The 14,784-nt window shown below is 54.6% G+C and overlaps 1 protein-coding gene across 2 annotated transcripts in view; it reads right to left on the reverse strand.

Moving 5' to 3' along the window:
- Nucleotides 1-2,418: 2,418 nt before the first annotated feature.
- Rxra (retinoid X receptor alpha) overlaps nt 2,419-14,784 on the reverse strand; it is a 27,424-nt gene continuing 15,058 nt past the window's right edge. For both annotated transcript variants that reach the window (XM_026778556.1, XM_005346209.3), the window contains exons 5-9: nt 12,955-13,084; nt 11,058-11,190; nt 9,105-9,196; nt 7,629-7,734; nt 2,419-5,843 (exon numbers count right to left, since the gene is read on the reverse strand). In XM_026778556.1, coding sequence (XP_026634357.1) covers nt 5,696-5,843; nt 7,629-7,734; nt 9,105-9,196; nt 11,058-11,190; nt 12,955-13,084 — 609 coding nt within the window. In that variant the 3' untranslated portion in view covers nt 2,419-5,695. The remainder of the gene's footprint in view (nt 5,844-7,628; nt 7,735-9,104; nt 9,197-11,057; nt 11,191-12,954; nt 13,085-14,784) is intronic.

The following is a 14,784-nucleotide window of genomic DNA, read 5'->3' on the forward strand; positions in this document are numbered from 1 at the left end:
CCCAGGGCATGGGGACCCTGTCCATATCAGAGCTAAGGAAATAGGTCCAAGATGGGCGACGCTGCCAATCAAGCACTGATCCACAGTGAGCACACAGCCCGCTCGCCGGCGTCCTGTTGAACACTGCAGATGCTACAAGCCTGCCAAACCCTGCTCTTGTCTGTATGGTGAACTGTCTGCCTCAGGATCAGCTAGCGCCCAGAGAATTCTCATAATGGGGTGTGGGGGTAGAGTGCATTGCATAGCACAAGGCCCTAGGAGGACCAGAGGGCCCTGGAGGGAGTCAGTCTTATCCAGACATTTCCAGCAGGGGGCAGTGCTGCCTCACATTTGTGAGTCATGAAGCTGTCAGTCCTGGGCCACCCAGCATATCCTCAGCAAACTCCAGCTTTTAATCCACCTTGGCATGGCCTCCAGGCAGCCTCTTTGCCCTCGGGGGTTCTTCAGGAACTGGCAGACTAAGTCCTCAGCTGTGCCTCTCAGAGCCTCTCCTGGCGTTTCTCTAGGGCTCTCCATTAAATAACCACCCACTCCTTCACTCTCTAAACTGAGGGGACAGTCACCAGGACACACTCCCCTCTGGGAATCTCCACATGTCCTCTGGCTCCCTCGCTGCTCTGAGCCCTGCCTGCCCAGCTTTCCCAATACCTTAGCACTGCTGTAGTCCTCAGGCCTGGAGACAAGGCTAGCCCCATTTGCTCCAAGATGTGTCACCACTACCACAACTCTTTTTTGCCACTATTGCTTGCTGATGGGAAAGTCTGTTCTTTCCTGTCCCTTGGCTCCTGGTACCATGCACAGAAGCAGAGAAAGAATAGGGGCTTGGTGATATCCCAACCAAACATCATGTGTCCCCAGACCTGAGGCCCTGCCCCCACCCTGGCCTCTCATGTTACACAGGCCTAGAGGCTGGCTCAGCTTGCCACTGCCTGATTCTGCTGCTGATAAACTTATCAAGCCAGGCATCTCTGGTCCAGAGGGACTGCCCTGAGCAGGCATTGCCATGGCAACCAGAGGCAGGAAGGAGGCCTTACACCAGGTTGCCAAGTGATGCCGGCAGGCAGCCTGGGTCTGTTCAGGTGGCAGTCCATTCTTTAGTACTGTCCCTGAAGGTGGTCAGTCCCATGCACCACCCCAGGGAGACTCGAGCTAGGGCCAATCCTGCGCCACCTGGACTCATCTGCCTTATCCCGCCACCCACTGGTCACCAAGGGTCCCGAGAACTGTCCCTTCTGCATGTGTGTTGCCTTTACCAACTGTCACCTTGCTCCCTGCCCCAACCTGAAGCCTCTTGCAGGGTCCCTTGTCCTTTCTGAGGACAGACTTCTGGGGAAAGGTATGGCCAACAGAGACTGACCCCACTTCTAATCTGTCGTGAGGTCAGTAAAGAGAGAGCATGAAGCTAAGACAAGTTCCCACTTCTCAGAGGCGACCCTCTTTCCAGACCAAAGAACGGGCCAGCATGAGCCTTGGGCACATGAATTTATCACAGAGGACAGGAGTGGGCTGGCAGAAGGGTTGTACCGGCCCTAGGCATCATATGGGCAGCTCAGTGGTTCAGGGACCCTCCAGGTCCCCTACCTCTAGACTGCCAAAGGTTCTTGTTGCTCCTGGGGATGGCACTGGGTCTACCACGGGGAAGACCTGGCTCAGGACAAAGCCAGCAGCAGTCAAGAGGAAAGTGCATCTTGCAAGGTCTTGCTGACCCATTAGGGGCCTGGGGGAGGCTACTTCTGGGGACGGCAGCTTTTGTCCGCATGCCTGAGGAAGTGGGAACGGCACTGTGAAGGTCTTGAATCCCAGCATGCCGGGCCCAGCTTCCCACTGCCCTCCACGGTCAAGTGGGAAATATTTGGGGTGTTGAAGCACCAGTATGTGAAAGGGTACACTTGATGGTGTGCTTCTAGGCGGCGACCTCAAGGAGCCTGGTTCTGCAGCCTGCTAGCCAGCAGCTAGAGACAGGTGTCCAATTCCTCAAGGTCCCTTAGGTCCTGCTCCCAGCCAATAGGTACCCAGGGCCTCCCAGGAGTAAACTCATTCAGAGAGAGGGGCATTGGGAGATGACAGGACAGTGTCACCAAACTTGGGGGCAGATGCAGTCCAAGCTGCAGACAGCATGGAGACAAAGGGCATTTATCACATTAGATGGCACAGATGGGGTATTGCTAACCTGTAATTAATGGGGCAGTTAGATGACATCATGTACCTGGGCCCTCCGTGTGAACCTCTTGCCCACCCCAGCCAGCACAGAAAGGTGCACGAGGGCCAGGCTGGGCAGATAGCAGCACACAGTCCTTGCGAGTGTCCACAAGCCGGTGCCCATTGGAGAGGGGTCCCAGGGGAGTGAGTGCATCACAGCACCACAGGCCCTCCCACTCCCATCACCCCACATGACTGCAACTCCCAAGACAGGACAGATGAGAACCGAATGGAGATATATTTTGAAACGCTCATATTTGTCTCTCCTCTCACGTTTTTCTGTGTTTCTTTTCTACAATCCTGAGACTGCTGTTCATCAACCCCCAGCGTCTGCGCCACAATGTCCCAGAGAGCAGTTACGCAGGGAAGTCATTTCACAGTCAGACGAGTGGCGGCCAGGCCGGCAGGCAGGCAGGCACCGAGGACAGAGCAAGGCTGTTCAAATCACCAAGAAGGGGAAGGAAACTCTGCCGGTTGCGGCCCTCCCTCCCATCAAAGGAAGTGTCTCTCTGTGCTGTTCTCACGAGTTTTCAGCCTCCTCGGAAGGGCCCTCCTCTGCCATCTCAGCGTCCTGGTGTCCCCACGCTTCTCAACACTCCAAAGCAGAGACAAAACAGGTGCCCCGCCATGCCATCCAGTTTACATGAGGGATAAAATTACATTTGTACAAAAATAGATTCATTTACCCTTCCCGGTGCGTTAAACCTTCCTCTATCTTTACTCCCTGCGGCCGCGGCATCCTCCCCACAGTGGCCGCGCATTCCAGCTAAGGCATGGCTAGAGACCAGGGCACTCCAGCCCTGCAGCATCTGAAAATAGATGCATCCCCTGCCTCCAGAGTCACCAGAGCCTGACTTCCCCACAGAAGGGGACCTCAGGTCCTTGCTCACAAGAAGCAAATGTACAGGAAAATGGGAAAGTCTTGATTAAAAAGAACACAAAACATTGGGAACTGTGCCGCATCTCCTGCCACTGCAGCCTCTGCAGTCTCTGGACAGCACATACGTGTTCACAACACATACACCTGTGTGTACGGGGACCAGGTCACACACCCTGATTCTGTGATGGGGACAGCAAATGATTCACCACTGGTTGCCTGCTCCAGCCAGGTCTTCTGGAATCCCAGGGGAGGGGGCGCAGGCGTCCCTTGGCACCGTCAAACTGCCTAGTATCCACAGGGATGCGGTCATTTGGAAAACTGAGGGTGTGGGGCCAAATTCCCTCAGTGACTGTAGTTTCAGGGTGATATGGGCCAGAAGTTGCCACAGGCTCTGTGGTCATCGTCACTTCTCAGCCATAGGAGCCCCAAGTGAATCTCCAAGCAGGGAGGTGACACAGATGGAAGAATATGGCCCAGAAGCAGCAGTGTGGATGTCACATGACCATCGGTGGCAGTCATCCAACGAGGCTGAGGTTGGGATGGGTGCAGGGTGGCTAATGAGCTGGCATTAGTGCTATCTTTAGAAAATTAAAGATTGTCCCACCAAAATAATAATAACAATAATAATTACAATCACCTTAATTGAACCAGATTGGTAACCGACTAAATGTCTGGTTAAATGAACCCAATTCTTTCCTTAGTGACACCACGCCCACACCTCCCCTGCAAATAACAGCACTGTATACACAATAATGGTGACAATGAGGCTGAAGAACAGGAAGCCCACGAGGGAGTCTGTGGTGACAAGCAGTGACAGGTAAGGCTATGTGGACCACCGGCACTAGGGGCCATGGCCTCAGTTCCTGAAAGCCAGCCAAGCCCAGACACGGCAGCACCCCAGGACTTTCTCTGCTGGAGACAAGGACCACCCTCGGTGGCTCAGAAGAACACAGGGCACAGCATATAATGGGGCCAGCATGAAAAGGGGGAGCCGTGGTCTGCTGAAGGCACAGCGCTAGGTGGGAACCGGGGAATCTGTACACCTCTGCTTGGTGCTACCGTTCCTCAAAGGCTGCACGGGGTTTCCAGGAAAGCCTAGAAGCTGGCTGGTCCTGGGAACTGCGAGGCTTCCCACACACATCTCTCATGCCACCTCATGGAGAAAGCGGCTACAGGGAAGATGTTTCTGGACCCTTCTATAGGTGCCTCAGCTGGCTCTTGTTGTTAGGGACTTTGAAAAGATGGAAAATGAATGTGTCCTTCCTCATAGAGCCTATGAAACTGGCTCCTCCTACCCACTACCTCCAGGCCCAACCCCCTAGATGTCTGGTTTCCTGAGGGTCTTCCTCTCTTATCCCTTTGCACCAATGGGAGTCCAGCTGTTGGGGAGGCAGTGTGGTCATCCCCACTAAGGCCCCTGATCCTGATCAACCTGGGCCCCTCGGTCTGGGACTAGATCATGAAGACTGGGACCAAGGGAGGCCTTACAGTGCAACCAATGTTGTTCAACCAGAAAGGCACACTCAGAGCCTGAGGTGAAGCCACATGGACAGACTGAAGCCTGAGTCCACAACCTACCACCTGAGCAGGTATGAAAAAGCCCTTGCTTGAGTAAGATTCTGGACACTGTCTACAAACAACATCATACCAAGAGGAATCCCAGAAAGGGCCATCAGCATTCCTAACAGAAGTGGCCAGTCCAGTAAGGGGTCCATGCGAGAGTCCCACACCAGGACACAGTCACCTTTCAAATCTGCCTGGTCCATCCCCAAGTCCCTCCGACCCCCTTTCAGGAAACCAGACAACAACCCTCTTCCTTCCCTGAGCCTCAGGATGTCCGGTGTCCTACAAGAGGCCAGCAAAAGGACAGTCCATGTGTTGCCCACGGGACCACTGAGTTAGGAAGCCAGGGGTAGCCTTCCAGGATGGTCCTTGGCACCACCTTGCAGACCACAAAGGAAGATGTGGACCAGGGAAAAGACAGGTCACCACAGCTGGCTAACCTGGGTTGATGAGCCATATGGTGGGGGACAATGACACAAAAAGGAACTGGGAGGACATGACAGAGAACCTCCAGCCCATGCAGCCTCACGGGGGTCCCAGGATCCCGCACGGTGGCTGTGGTGACATCTCAGGATATCTTTGGAAACAGGCTTTACAGGTTAGCTAAGGCCCACGGGGATAGGACCTGTTCCCTCTTCACCCCAGGTGGGTGCCCACCCTGGCTGGGTACCAGGACTCTGAACAGGAAAAGATGGGCCACTCCAAACATAGGTGCCACATGGGCGTGTCGAAAACCAGCGACAGCAAACAGCGACTAGAACAAGCCCTTCTCCCAGCTCCAGAAGCACCCCAAGCCCCTCAGGGTGACAGCAAGGTAGCCCAAGAGCCTGACGTGGGGGAGGGGGCTGGCTGGGTCTCAACCAGCTCTGGCTATGACCCTGGGCCAAAGGCAAGCAGTCATAAAGATGACAAGGATGGTGATGCATCTTTCGATACCATAGGGACACTGCACCCCAAAGGTCCACACGGGCCAGCAGAAAGAGCGGGGACAGGGCTGGAGCTGAGCAGCTGTGTCCAGGCAGGGCGCAGGTCCGGCGCACAAGTGGCAGGGGCCTAGGTGGTTTGATGTGGGGCCTCCAGCATCTCCATAAGGAAGGTGTCAATGGGTGTGTCCCCGATGAGCTTGAAAAAGAACAGGTGCTCCAGGCACTTGAGCCCGATGGAGCGCAGCGCGGGCAGGCGAAGCAGCAGCTTGGCGAACCTGCAGGATAGTAGAGAATAAGGATTGGCAAGGAGATGAGCCGGTGCTTCCCCTCTCTAGTGGCCTGTCACTTCCCTAGAGACCAGCTGAGACCAGTGGCCTGGGACCTGAGTCTGGCCTGCAGAGGAAGCTGCCTGAGTTGACCGGTCAGGAAGATGGAGCAAGGAACCGGAGAAAGGAGGCTCCTCAGAGACGAAAGAGCACAAAGGGTAGGGCGAGGGTAGGGTGAGGTGCACCAAGATCCACAGGGCCCTGGAATGGAAGCGGGAAGACTACTGTCAGCCAGGACAGGCCCAACAGGATTCGGGAGAGAAGTTACAAGTGTGGGCTTGCTCCACGGGCAACGGGGAGCCACAGCAAAAATTTAAGCAGGTAAGAGCATGAATGGATTTGTGCACGAGAGAGGCCTCTGCAAGAGCAGTTACCTTTTAGAGGCAGGAGGGCCTGTCCTAGGAAGAGGCAATAGAAAGATCTGTGGGCAGCCTCAAGGGTAATATACCCGGTACTCAATGGGTGACTGAAAAGCCACAGGGTGGGGACCCCCATTGGAGGTGGAGCCAGCAGTGAGCTGGAGAATTCTGTGCTCCAGCAGGAATGTCAGCCTCCCACGGGCATCCCCAGCATGGTGCAGGCCCCTCCTCAGAAAGGACTCTGCTGGGCTACTTACTAGGTGCTGGGAAGGACCCTGGGTCCCTCTATCCCTGGAGTAGTTCCTGGACAAAAGACTGATAGGTACGGGAAAGGAGTCTAACGGCTCATGGAAGACAGACATCCAAGCCAATCAGCCAAGGCAGACACGAGGATAGTGTGGTGTGGGGACAGGACCTGGGGTCTCATATGTGACCTCTGCGTCTGATGGGGGTCCTCCTATACACTGGAGGGGGCTCTGAGCCTCATTAATTATTAACCATGTCTTTGACTTCCAGGGAGGAAGCCCTGTGGCTGGCTGCCCCACCGTCCTCAGTTTAAAGACATAAGCATAACTTGGAGGCTGGAGAGGCGCCAGAGAACAGGCTGTTTTCTGCTGAGCTGGCGAGATGGGCTAAGGCAGGAAGCCAGGAAAAACAAGCCGTTGCCACCCTCCTGTCCTCCTCCGGGAAGTTTCACTTTAAACCAAACCAGATGAGGACTAAGCAGCAGTGGACAGTTAACTATGTACATGCCAGGCAACAAGATGGGTTAGTGTGCCCATCTGCCCAGTCCTCCCACCCCCTCACACCAGTCTGTAGGCTGAGAGGCTGAGAGGCGCCCCACAAGAGGAGGAGCAGAACGAAACATCAGACTGAGTCCCGGGAATGTACCATTTCTCCTTCTGAACACCTACTGTGTGCCTAGCACTACAGACCGTCCACCCAGCAGTGTGGACCTGAACATGACCGTAGACACCAGTCTTCTTTAGGCATACTGAGAAAATGTGTGTTCCGGCTTCAGCCATCTCCTCTGCACAACTGTAAAGCACCTACATGGTGCTGCTATTTCCAGCCCTCTTAACAGGTTCAATTTACAAGTGAAGAACAAAAGGCTTTGTATTCACGAACAATGGCAAGTGCCTACTGTGCACCAAGAACTGGACCAATGCTCACAATGGGGTATAGGGGAAGGTGTGTTGTCCTCAGAGCCTGTGAGCCAGAGGGTGGCCTAGTTCCTGCTCAGAGCCTTCAGAGCATTCCACACTGGACCTGTGGTGGACACCACTGACTTTGTGGCACACAAAGGACTTCAGAGATGGGTGGCTGAGCCCAGGGGTACAGGCAGGGGCCTGTCTGGGTTGGAGGTGCAGCTCACCTGCCTGGCTGCTCCGGATACTTGTGTTTGCAATATGCCTCTAGTGACGCATACACCTTCTCCCTCAGCGCCTCCACCTCGGCAGGGTTTGAAAGCCCCTTGGAGTCTGTAGGAAGAAGTGGCCTCAGGTCAGAGCCCCCAGATTGTCTCCAAGCCACACGTAAACACAGCAGAGAGTATATGTGGCTGCCCTGCAGACTCACAGCTCACAGCCCAGGGGGAGGGATGCTCCAGAAGCATGCCTTCACTCTGCCACTTGAAAGCCAAGGGACCGCCAACCAGCGCCTTGACTTTCAAGGACTTAGTTTTCCCATATTTTTCCAGGTGCCCATGAGAGATAATCAATGCTTTCAATGCTTGGACCCCAATCAACAAGAAGAAAGCTGCAAGCCCATCACAGAGGAGCTCCCTAAACCACACCACGAGCAGATGCCCCAGAAGCCCCTCCTCAGAGCCTAGACGCTGGCCACAATCCAGGATGCGTCTATGCCACAACCACATCACATCATCAAGGCACAGTGTCTCCTGCAAATATTGAGGGTCTAGGGGCTCCCTGAACTTTGTCAGACTTTCAACTAACCTAGTTCCTGATCCCCCATAGCCCCTGGCCAAGGCCTCCCTGGTTCCCCATGCCTCCAGCCAGGTCACACAGACCTAACCTGGCCCAGGAATTACAAACTGGTGAGCTATCATGGGTAGAAGCCTATGCCCCTGCCCCTCCATACCTTCCACCCACCATGGGCAGGGTTGATGAGCTAAGCCTCCAACCCACATACAATCCCCTCCCCAGCAGACAAGGATGAACTTTCAAACAAAAGTCCTGCATACCCTGCTGGACCAAGGGCCCCAGCCTCAGAAGCTCCCTAGGGCCTAGTTAGATCCACCCCAACCCTGTGGGCCATCCCCCCGAATCCTTGACTCTCTTCCCAAGAATCCCACACTCTCAACTATACTATGCTTCCATCATCACATGGAGTGGCCACTAATGGCATCTGTCACCAACCCAGAGCTGTGAGCACAGGCCTGGCCCACTCCTCATACTGCAGCTCCCATTGCACAGTGCTACACAGAAGACAGGGTCCCAGCCTTTGTGACAGAAACAGCTTGGAGGCTCCAGAGTCCCAGGAAGGACTTGCTATCCTCGGGAAGCTGCTCTCCACAACCCCAAGCACCCTTGAAGCCAAAGTTCAAGACAGTATTGGCCGCTCTCGGGATACCTAACAGGACGACATGATCACCAACTCCATCCTGGGAGCTCACTGTGACAGAAGACCACTGTGGACAGCAGAGCCCACTAGTGCCAAGTGGTCATACAGAGTGCCACTCGGGCCTCTTGGTTAAGTCTCCATACAAGTGGAGGCACAAGATTGCTGTCTATTGTGATGAGGACACCGGGCCCTGAAAGTCAAGGCGTGAGGCAGAGCAGCTAGGAAGACACAAGTGCCCTTGGCCGCACGGGAGGCAGGAGGGCCATACCAGGGTTGAAGAGGACAATGGCACGCAGGCAGCCCAGCTCCGTCTTGTCCATCTGCATGTCACGCATCTTAGACACCAGCTCCGTTAGCACCCTGCAGAAAAAAAGCAGGTGTCAGGGTCCACGTTAGACACAGCCTTCCTAGAGCGCCACCAAGGGAGACCCACTGGACTCCTGGGATGGCGAGGGTAGACTGAGTGTCGCTGGAGGCACTGGGACTGGTCAGGGCCATAAAAACAAAGCATCACCAAGAGCCCATGGTTCTTTGCAGGGTGGGATCCTCCACCACCCCATGGCTGTCTGGGAATCTGGGCCCAGAGGAGGAACCCCAAGATTGCTGAGTGGAGAAGAGCTGAGACAAGATCTCCTGCTGTGTGGTCATTCCTGGTGGCCCGCACTCATGCCTGTTTCCCTTAGCTCAGGTTAGACTTCCTCTGGGGCAAGCCTCTCAACACACGTCACACAGCCTCCTCAGCAAGACAGGAACCTCTCCAAGGGCCTGCAAGTGTCTTCAGTCCACTCAACACGAAGGCAGCTTGGAAGAATCCTAGACCCCACTCCCATGTCAGCCAGTCTCTCTGACCTCAGCAGCAAGGAGGAGTCCTGTCACCAGGGGTCAGACTCCACACACCACTCTCTTTGGCAGTGAGGATAAGCTAGGATCTCTCCAGTCAGTGCTTGGGATCCCCAGAAAATCTAAGTATAAGGCCCCCAGCACTGTCACTTCATTGCTAACCAGGCATGTGGGTAGGGCGACATTCCCCAAAACCAGACTCCAGAGGGCTAAGCCCCCATCCCAGCCCCTGTGGAGTGGCCGCATATGGGAGCTTGTCAAAGGCCCCCAGAGGGCTTGCAGCACAGAGCCCGGCACTGACTGAGGTAGCATTTGCCCCATCTGTGGCCACAAACCTTTCTGTACTAATGCACTCTGTGTTTTCTAACCGGTCTTTTCCTGGGAAGAGCTCCGTCTGTACTGTCTCTTCTGTCGCATAGAGTACAGGTGGGTGGCTTTGCCCACCTCCAGCTTCAAGGCTCTGAAGTGCAGGGACTCACCTGCCCCACCCCAGCCCTGCTCCTTCCTAAGGACCTGTTCATTCCTACTCATTTCCTTACGCCCCTGTGCCATCCCAGCCTCTCAACTTCAGCTGACACTGAGGTCTGGCATGGGCCCTCAGCTTGTACATAGTGCTGGCCAGGCAGACGAAAGGACATGCAGCCACAGTACCTCACCTGTTGGGCATAAGCAAGTCAGGCAATTCAGGACAGGAACTGGGTGGAGCCAAGCGGCCACTGGAGACGGCAGCACTCAGCCGGCCTGCTCCTTTGAGCGTGTCTCTGAGAAGCAGCTGGGCAGTGCAGAGGCACACATCCATGCCCCTTGTGGGTGTGAGGCCCAGCAGATCAGAAACACCAGCCACTCGGTGCTAGTTCAGGGCACAGGTTACCCTGGGGCTACAACAGCACTGCTTCTGTCTGGGACGTGCCAAATGTTGACACTAATAAAGCCGTACCAGAAACATAATCTGTTTTTGTTAACCAAGTGCAACTGTCCTTGTAGATACACAGATCACAAAGAAGGAAGGCTGCCTGTGGCCTCAACTCCCCTGGACTCCACAGACGACAGTCTCCTCATGTCTGGCCTGCATTTTCCACACTAATGTCTTTCCTAAGTAGAGGCTGTGCCCAACAGAGCAGGAAGAGACCAAGGGGCCTGTTGTCCACAAAGATAGCCCCACCCTGCCTACCTGTTGAAGACGGCCCACCTACTGAAGAGGGCAACTACCCCACCTACCTGCTGAATACAATGACAACTGGTCAAAAATGGTCCCCAACCCCTCTACCCATCAAAGGTGATGCTACACCACTCATGTGATACAGATGGCATCCATTCTACCTACTCATCAAAGATCAGACCTACCTTCCCCGCCTACCAAAGACAATGCCACCCGGCTCACCTGTCAAAGATGGCGCCCACCCCAGCACTGTGAGCACTGTTCCGGTGTACGTGCAGGCCAGTGGCAAGGAGGATCCCATCTTTGACAGCTATGGAACGGTGGGAGAAGGAGGCAATAAGCAGCTCGTTCCAGCCTGGGGGAGGGAGGGAGAAAAGCATATGGTCACTCCGCTGTTCCTGTGACCCCCATCACTGTCCCTTCCCCTCACCTCTGGAAGCAGCGTGTTCCGTACCCATTTCTTTCCACACCCAAGTCAAGGGTTCCAAAGAGCGACTCTAGCAAGTGTCGCCCAGAGCACCTAAGTGTGAGCTCCAAGTACACTGGCAATGTGTCATCCCTGAGGATCCTGCACCAAACACACCACTAACAAATTGAGAGCAAAATGGAAGCTTCTTTCTGTACTTAAAGAGGGCTCGTGCCTCAGAGGAGTTGGGAGAACTCCCAAAGACTTCCCTTGGGATGGCTATGGAATAACTGCTGATAGTCTGGGCCATGTGGAGCGCCACAAGAGTTGAGTACTGAGAAGGAAAGCCACCTTGGAGCCATGTATCCCAGGGTCCAGTACTAAGCAACCAAGGCTGCTGTGCAAGCACTAAGAAGGGGTGTGGGGGAGGGGGATAAGGAGAGGACTCTGCACAAACAGCCAGGGGCTCCTCAACAGGGCAGTGCATAAGCCTGCTCAGCACCTGTGTTCCCGTCTCATGGCTGCCAGCCTACATGGACATACTTATCCATCTTACACGGGAGAAACTGAGGCAGCCATCACTTGAGAGGTAGGGTCTGTTATGCTTCTTGCCACAGGTTGAACCAACCTGGATACTAGAGATCACTCCCAGAACCATGACCTCAGGGACCCCACAAAAGCACATGGGGCAAACTGTGCCCCATCTCGTATCTAGGCAACTGAGCCCTACACTGAGAGGGTCACGTGAAGCCCCAGCCTAGGGCTATCTCTTTCACATGGGTTTCCATGCCTCAGTGGCTAGGGCAAAGACCTGGACAGTTGTACACCTGCTGGACAGCATGCTTCCCAGAGCCTCGAATGAATCGCTGCTCACAAAGTGGACCACACACCATCCCAACGTGGAACAAGTCCACCCAGGCAGAGGCAAACATGGCAGGATCCATTTTGCTCATCTCGACTACCCATGCCCACCAACAGATGGTTTCAAGAGGAAGGTAGAAAGACTGGGGTCTATGTGAGCCTCACCCCAAGCAAACAGCTTCCAAAACATTCCATGATATACAGGGATCCATCTGTATGGCTCATTTAATCTACTGGGGTGGGCTGAGCTGAGGCTGAGCTGAGGCCCTTGGTGCAGGCAGAAAAAAACAAAGCAGTTGAGGTGCTCAGGCGCTTCAAGGAAGCAAAGCCTCCAGGGCCCTTCATGGAAAGTGAGGCGAGTGTCAACTGTCACCACAGCTCTGCAGAGAGCAAGAGCTGCAGACGCCATTCCCAACACATCCCCATCTCTCCACAGCAGGAACCTGAGCTAAGGAGCCTAACCTTGGCACCCTACTGGTCACTGGTGGAATCCAATCAATGTTAAGGATTCTTCCTTATTATGCGTTAATAGGGAAGAGTCGGGACAACCTGCAGAGCTAGCCCCATGCCAGGTTCCAAGGCTACTCTCCTACCACGCAGAGCCCCCTCCACTGAGTATGAGAGACACTGCTTATGCTCCACACACCTGCATCAAGACCTCTGCTCAGAAAAGGCTCTGCAGCTCCCAGGGGACAAGGTTGCAGAGGTCACAGAGACCTGGTGGGCAACCTGATGAGACCCTTTCCTGACACACTCTTGGCTGGCAGAGAGAAGTAGCTCTAGAAAAAAGGATTAACGCCCACGCAACACTCGCAGCCTCCCATCCTAGCCTCACCTGGCCTGGCTACTCACCTGCCCGTAGTAGGATGACCTGGTCGTCCAGAGGCAGCTCAGAGAAGTGCGGGATCCTCTTGGCCCACTCCACAAGAGTGAAGAGCTGCTTGTCTGCTGCTTGGCAGATGTTGGTAACAGGGTCATTTGGCTGGAGTGGAGGAAGGACATCAATCAAGCCTCACACTGCTGATATCCCGACAGAACACCACCCCACACATTAAAACACCCATGGGGCAGAGTCCCAGAACCCACATACCAACCCCTGGCATCTGAGACCTGACACAGTGAAAGGACTTTGAAGAAGAGACCCAATCATAATACTGAGGATGGAGAATGACCCTGGTTTAATGGAGCTGGCCTAGGATCATGCCAGAGGTCATCAGAAGAAGTAGGAGGCTCAGAGTCTGAAGGAATGTATCAAGAAAAGCAGATTAGGGCATGTGGCTGACTCGAGGCTGGCAGGAGCCCCAAGCCAGGGAGCTAGAGATCTCCAAATGCAGGAAAGGCAGGAGGACTCAGTCCTACCAATGTCCTGACTGGTGCCCAACAAGACAACATAGGGTCACACAGATCAATGAGAGAAGATAGCGGACTTTGTACCAAGGAAGACAATGGATTTGTTGCACTTTGTTGGAGCAGCCCACACCCCTGAAGAAGAAGAACAGATATGGGAGAGAAGCCATGTAAGAGGCAGGTGAGGGAGCTGAGCTGGAGCCAGACCCCATCTTGAAGGTAAGAGGAGCCCATCCAGGGGAGCCATTCTAACAGACATGGATCTGGAAACTCGGGGCCAGTCTATGCTTGGTCCAGATTCCAGGTCACACACAGGGAGAGAGGGCATGTCATTAGAAGCCTTCCAGAAAGTTCTGCCCAGAAGAGGAACACCCAGTCCTTCTGGAAGCCTATCTCAGTGCCTGGCAGGTGGGCTATGGTCATGGCCCTCTGATCTCAAAGTGTGGTAGGTAACAGTACCCCAGAACTCCTGGCTTTGAAAACAGAAGAGGCCGAGCATCAGAAGAGAGAATCGCCTGCCTTAGAAGGGCTTCAACTGACAGAAACCATCTGGTCAGCAGTGACGTTCAGTCTAAATAGCCAGGCCAGTATGAAGGGCCTGTAAGGGTTCAGTGAAAGGCAGCTGACAACTCAGCTTCACACCAACGGCCTGGCAGGACTGGTGGCAGGGGAAGCCTAGAGCTGCAAGGGCAGATGTCAGTACAAGATCCCCAGGTCAGAGTCAAAAGGGGTGCTGATGTCTCCCAGCCATGCAGAGTACCAGGGATTCTGCTTAGCGTTCAGGCTTGTCTACTGCCTGGCCCTGCCTGTTAGCCAAAGCAGGGTCACACCACAGTTGTTTTCCTTGCTTGCCACCTGCCAAGGTGGGAGACAATGAGTGTGGGCCCTAATCCAGCTGAGGGAATACATGGACCAGATGACAAGTCTCGCACTCACACTCTGTGATCTTTGCCTTGCCATACGAAACAGTTTTCTCTCTGGCTGCCCTACTGAATCCTAGATTGCCACAATGCCACTGTGGCTGGGAAAAAGAGCTCAAAGCTACTCCTGGGCTGGCTGTGACCTCTGCGGCCACGTGCACATGTGCCATCTGTCAGGACTGGGCAGAAAGCTAGAGCAGAGGACCAGAGAAGGAAGGAGGCAGGCGCTGCACAGGTGTGAGAGCCAAGCACAGCAGGAACCATCTATCTGGAGGGCTGACTGTGAAGGAGGGGTTGGGTGGGCTCTGGCTCGGACCTCCTCCATCTGACTGTACAGCTTCACTCGGGATCTCCTCCATCTGACTGTACAGCTACACTCTGGGACCTCCTCCATCTGACTGTACAGCTGCACTCT

Source organism: Microtus ochrogaster, chromosome 4 (genome assembly GCF_000317375.1).
Source record: "Microtus ochrogaster isolate Prairie Vole_2 chromosome 4, MicOch1.0, whole genome shotgun sequence".
Taxonomy (NCBI): Eukaryota; Metazoa; Chordata; class Mammalia; order Rodentia; family Cricetidae; genus Microtus; species Microtus ochrogaster.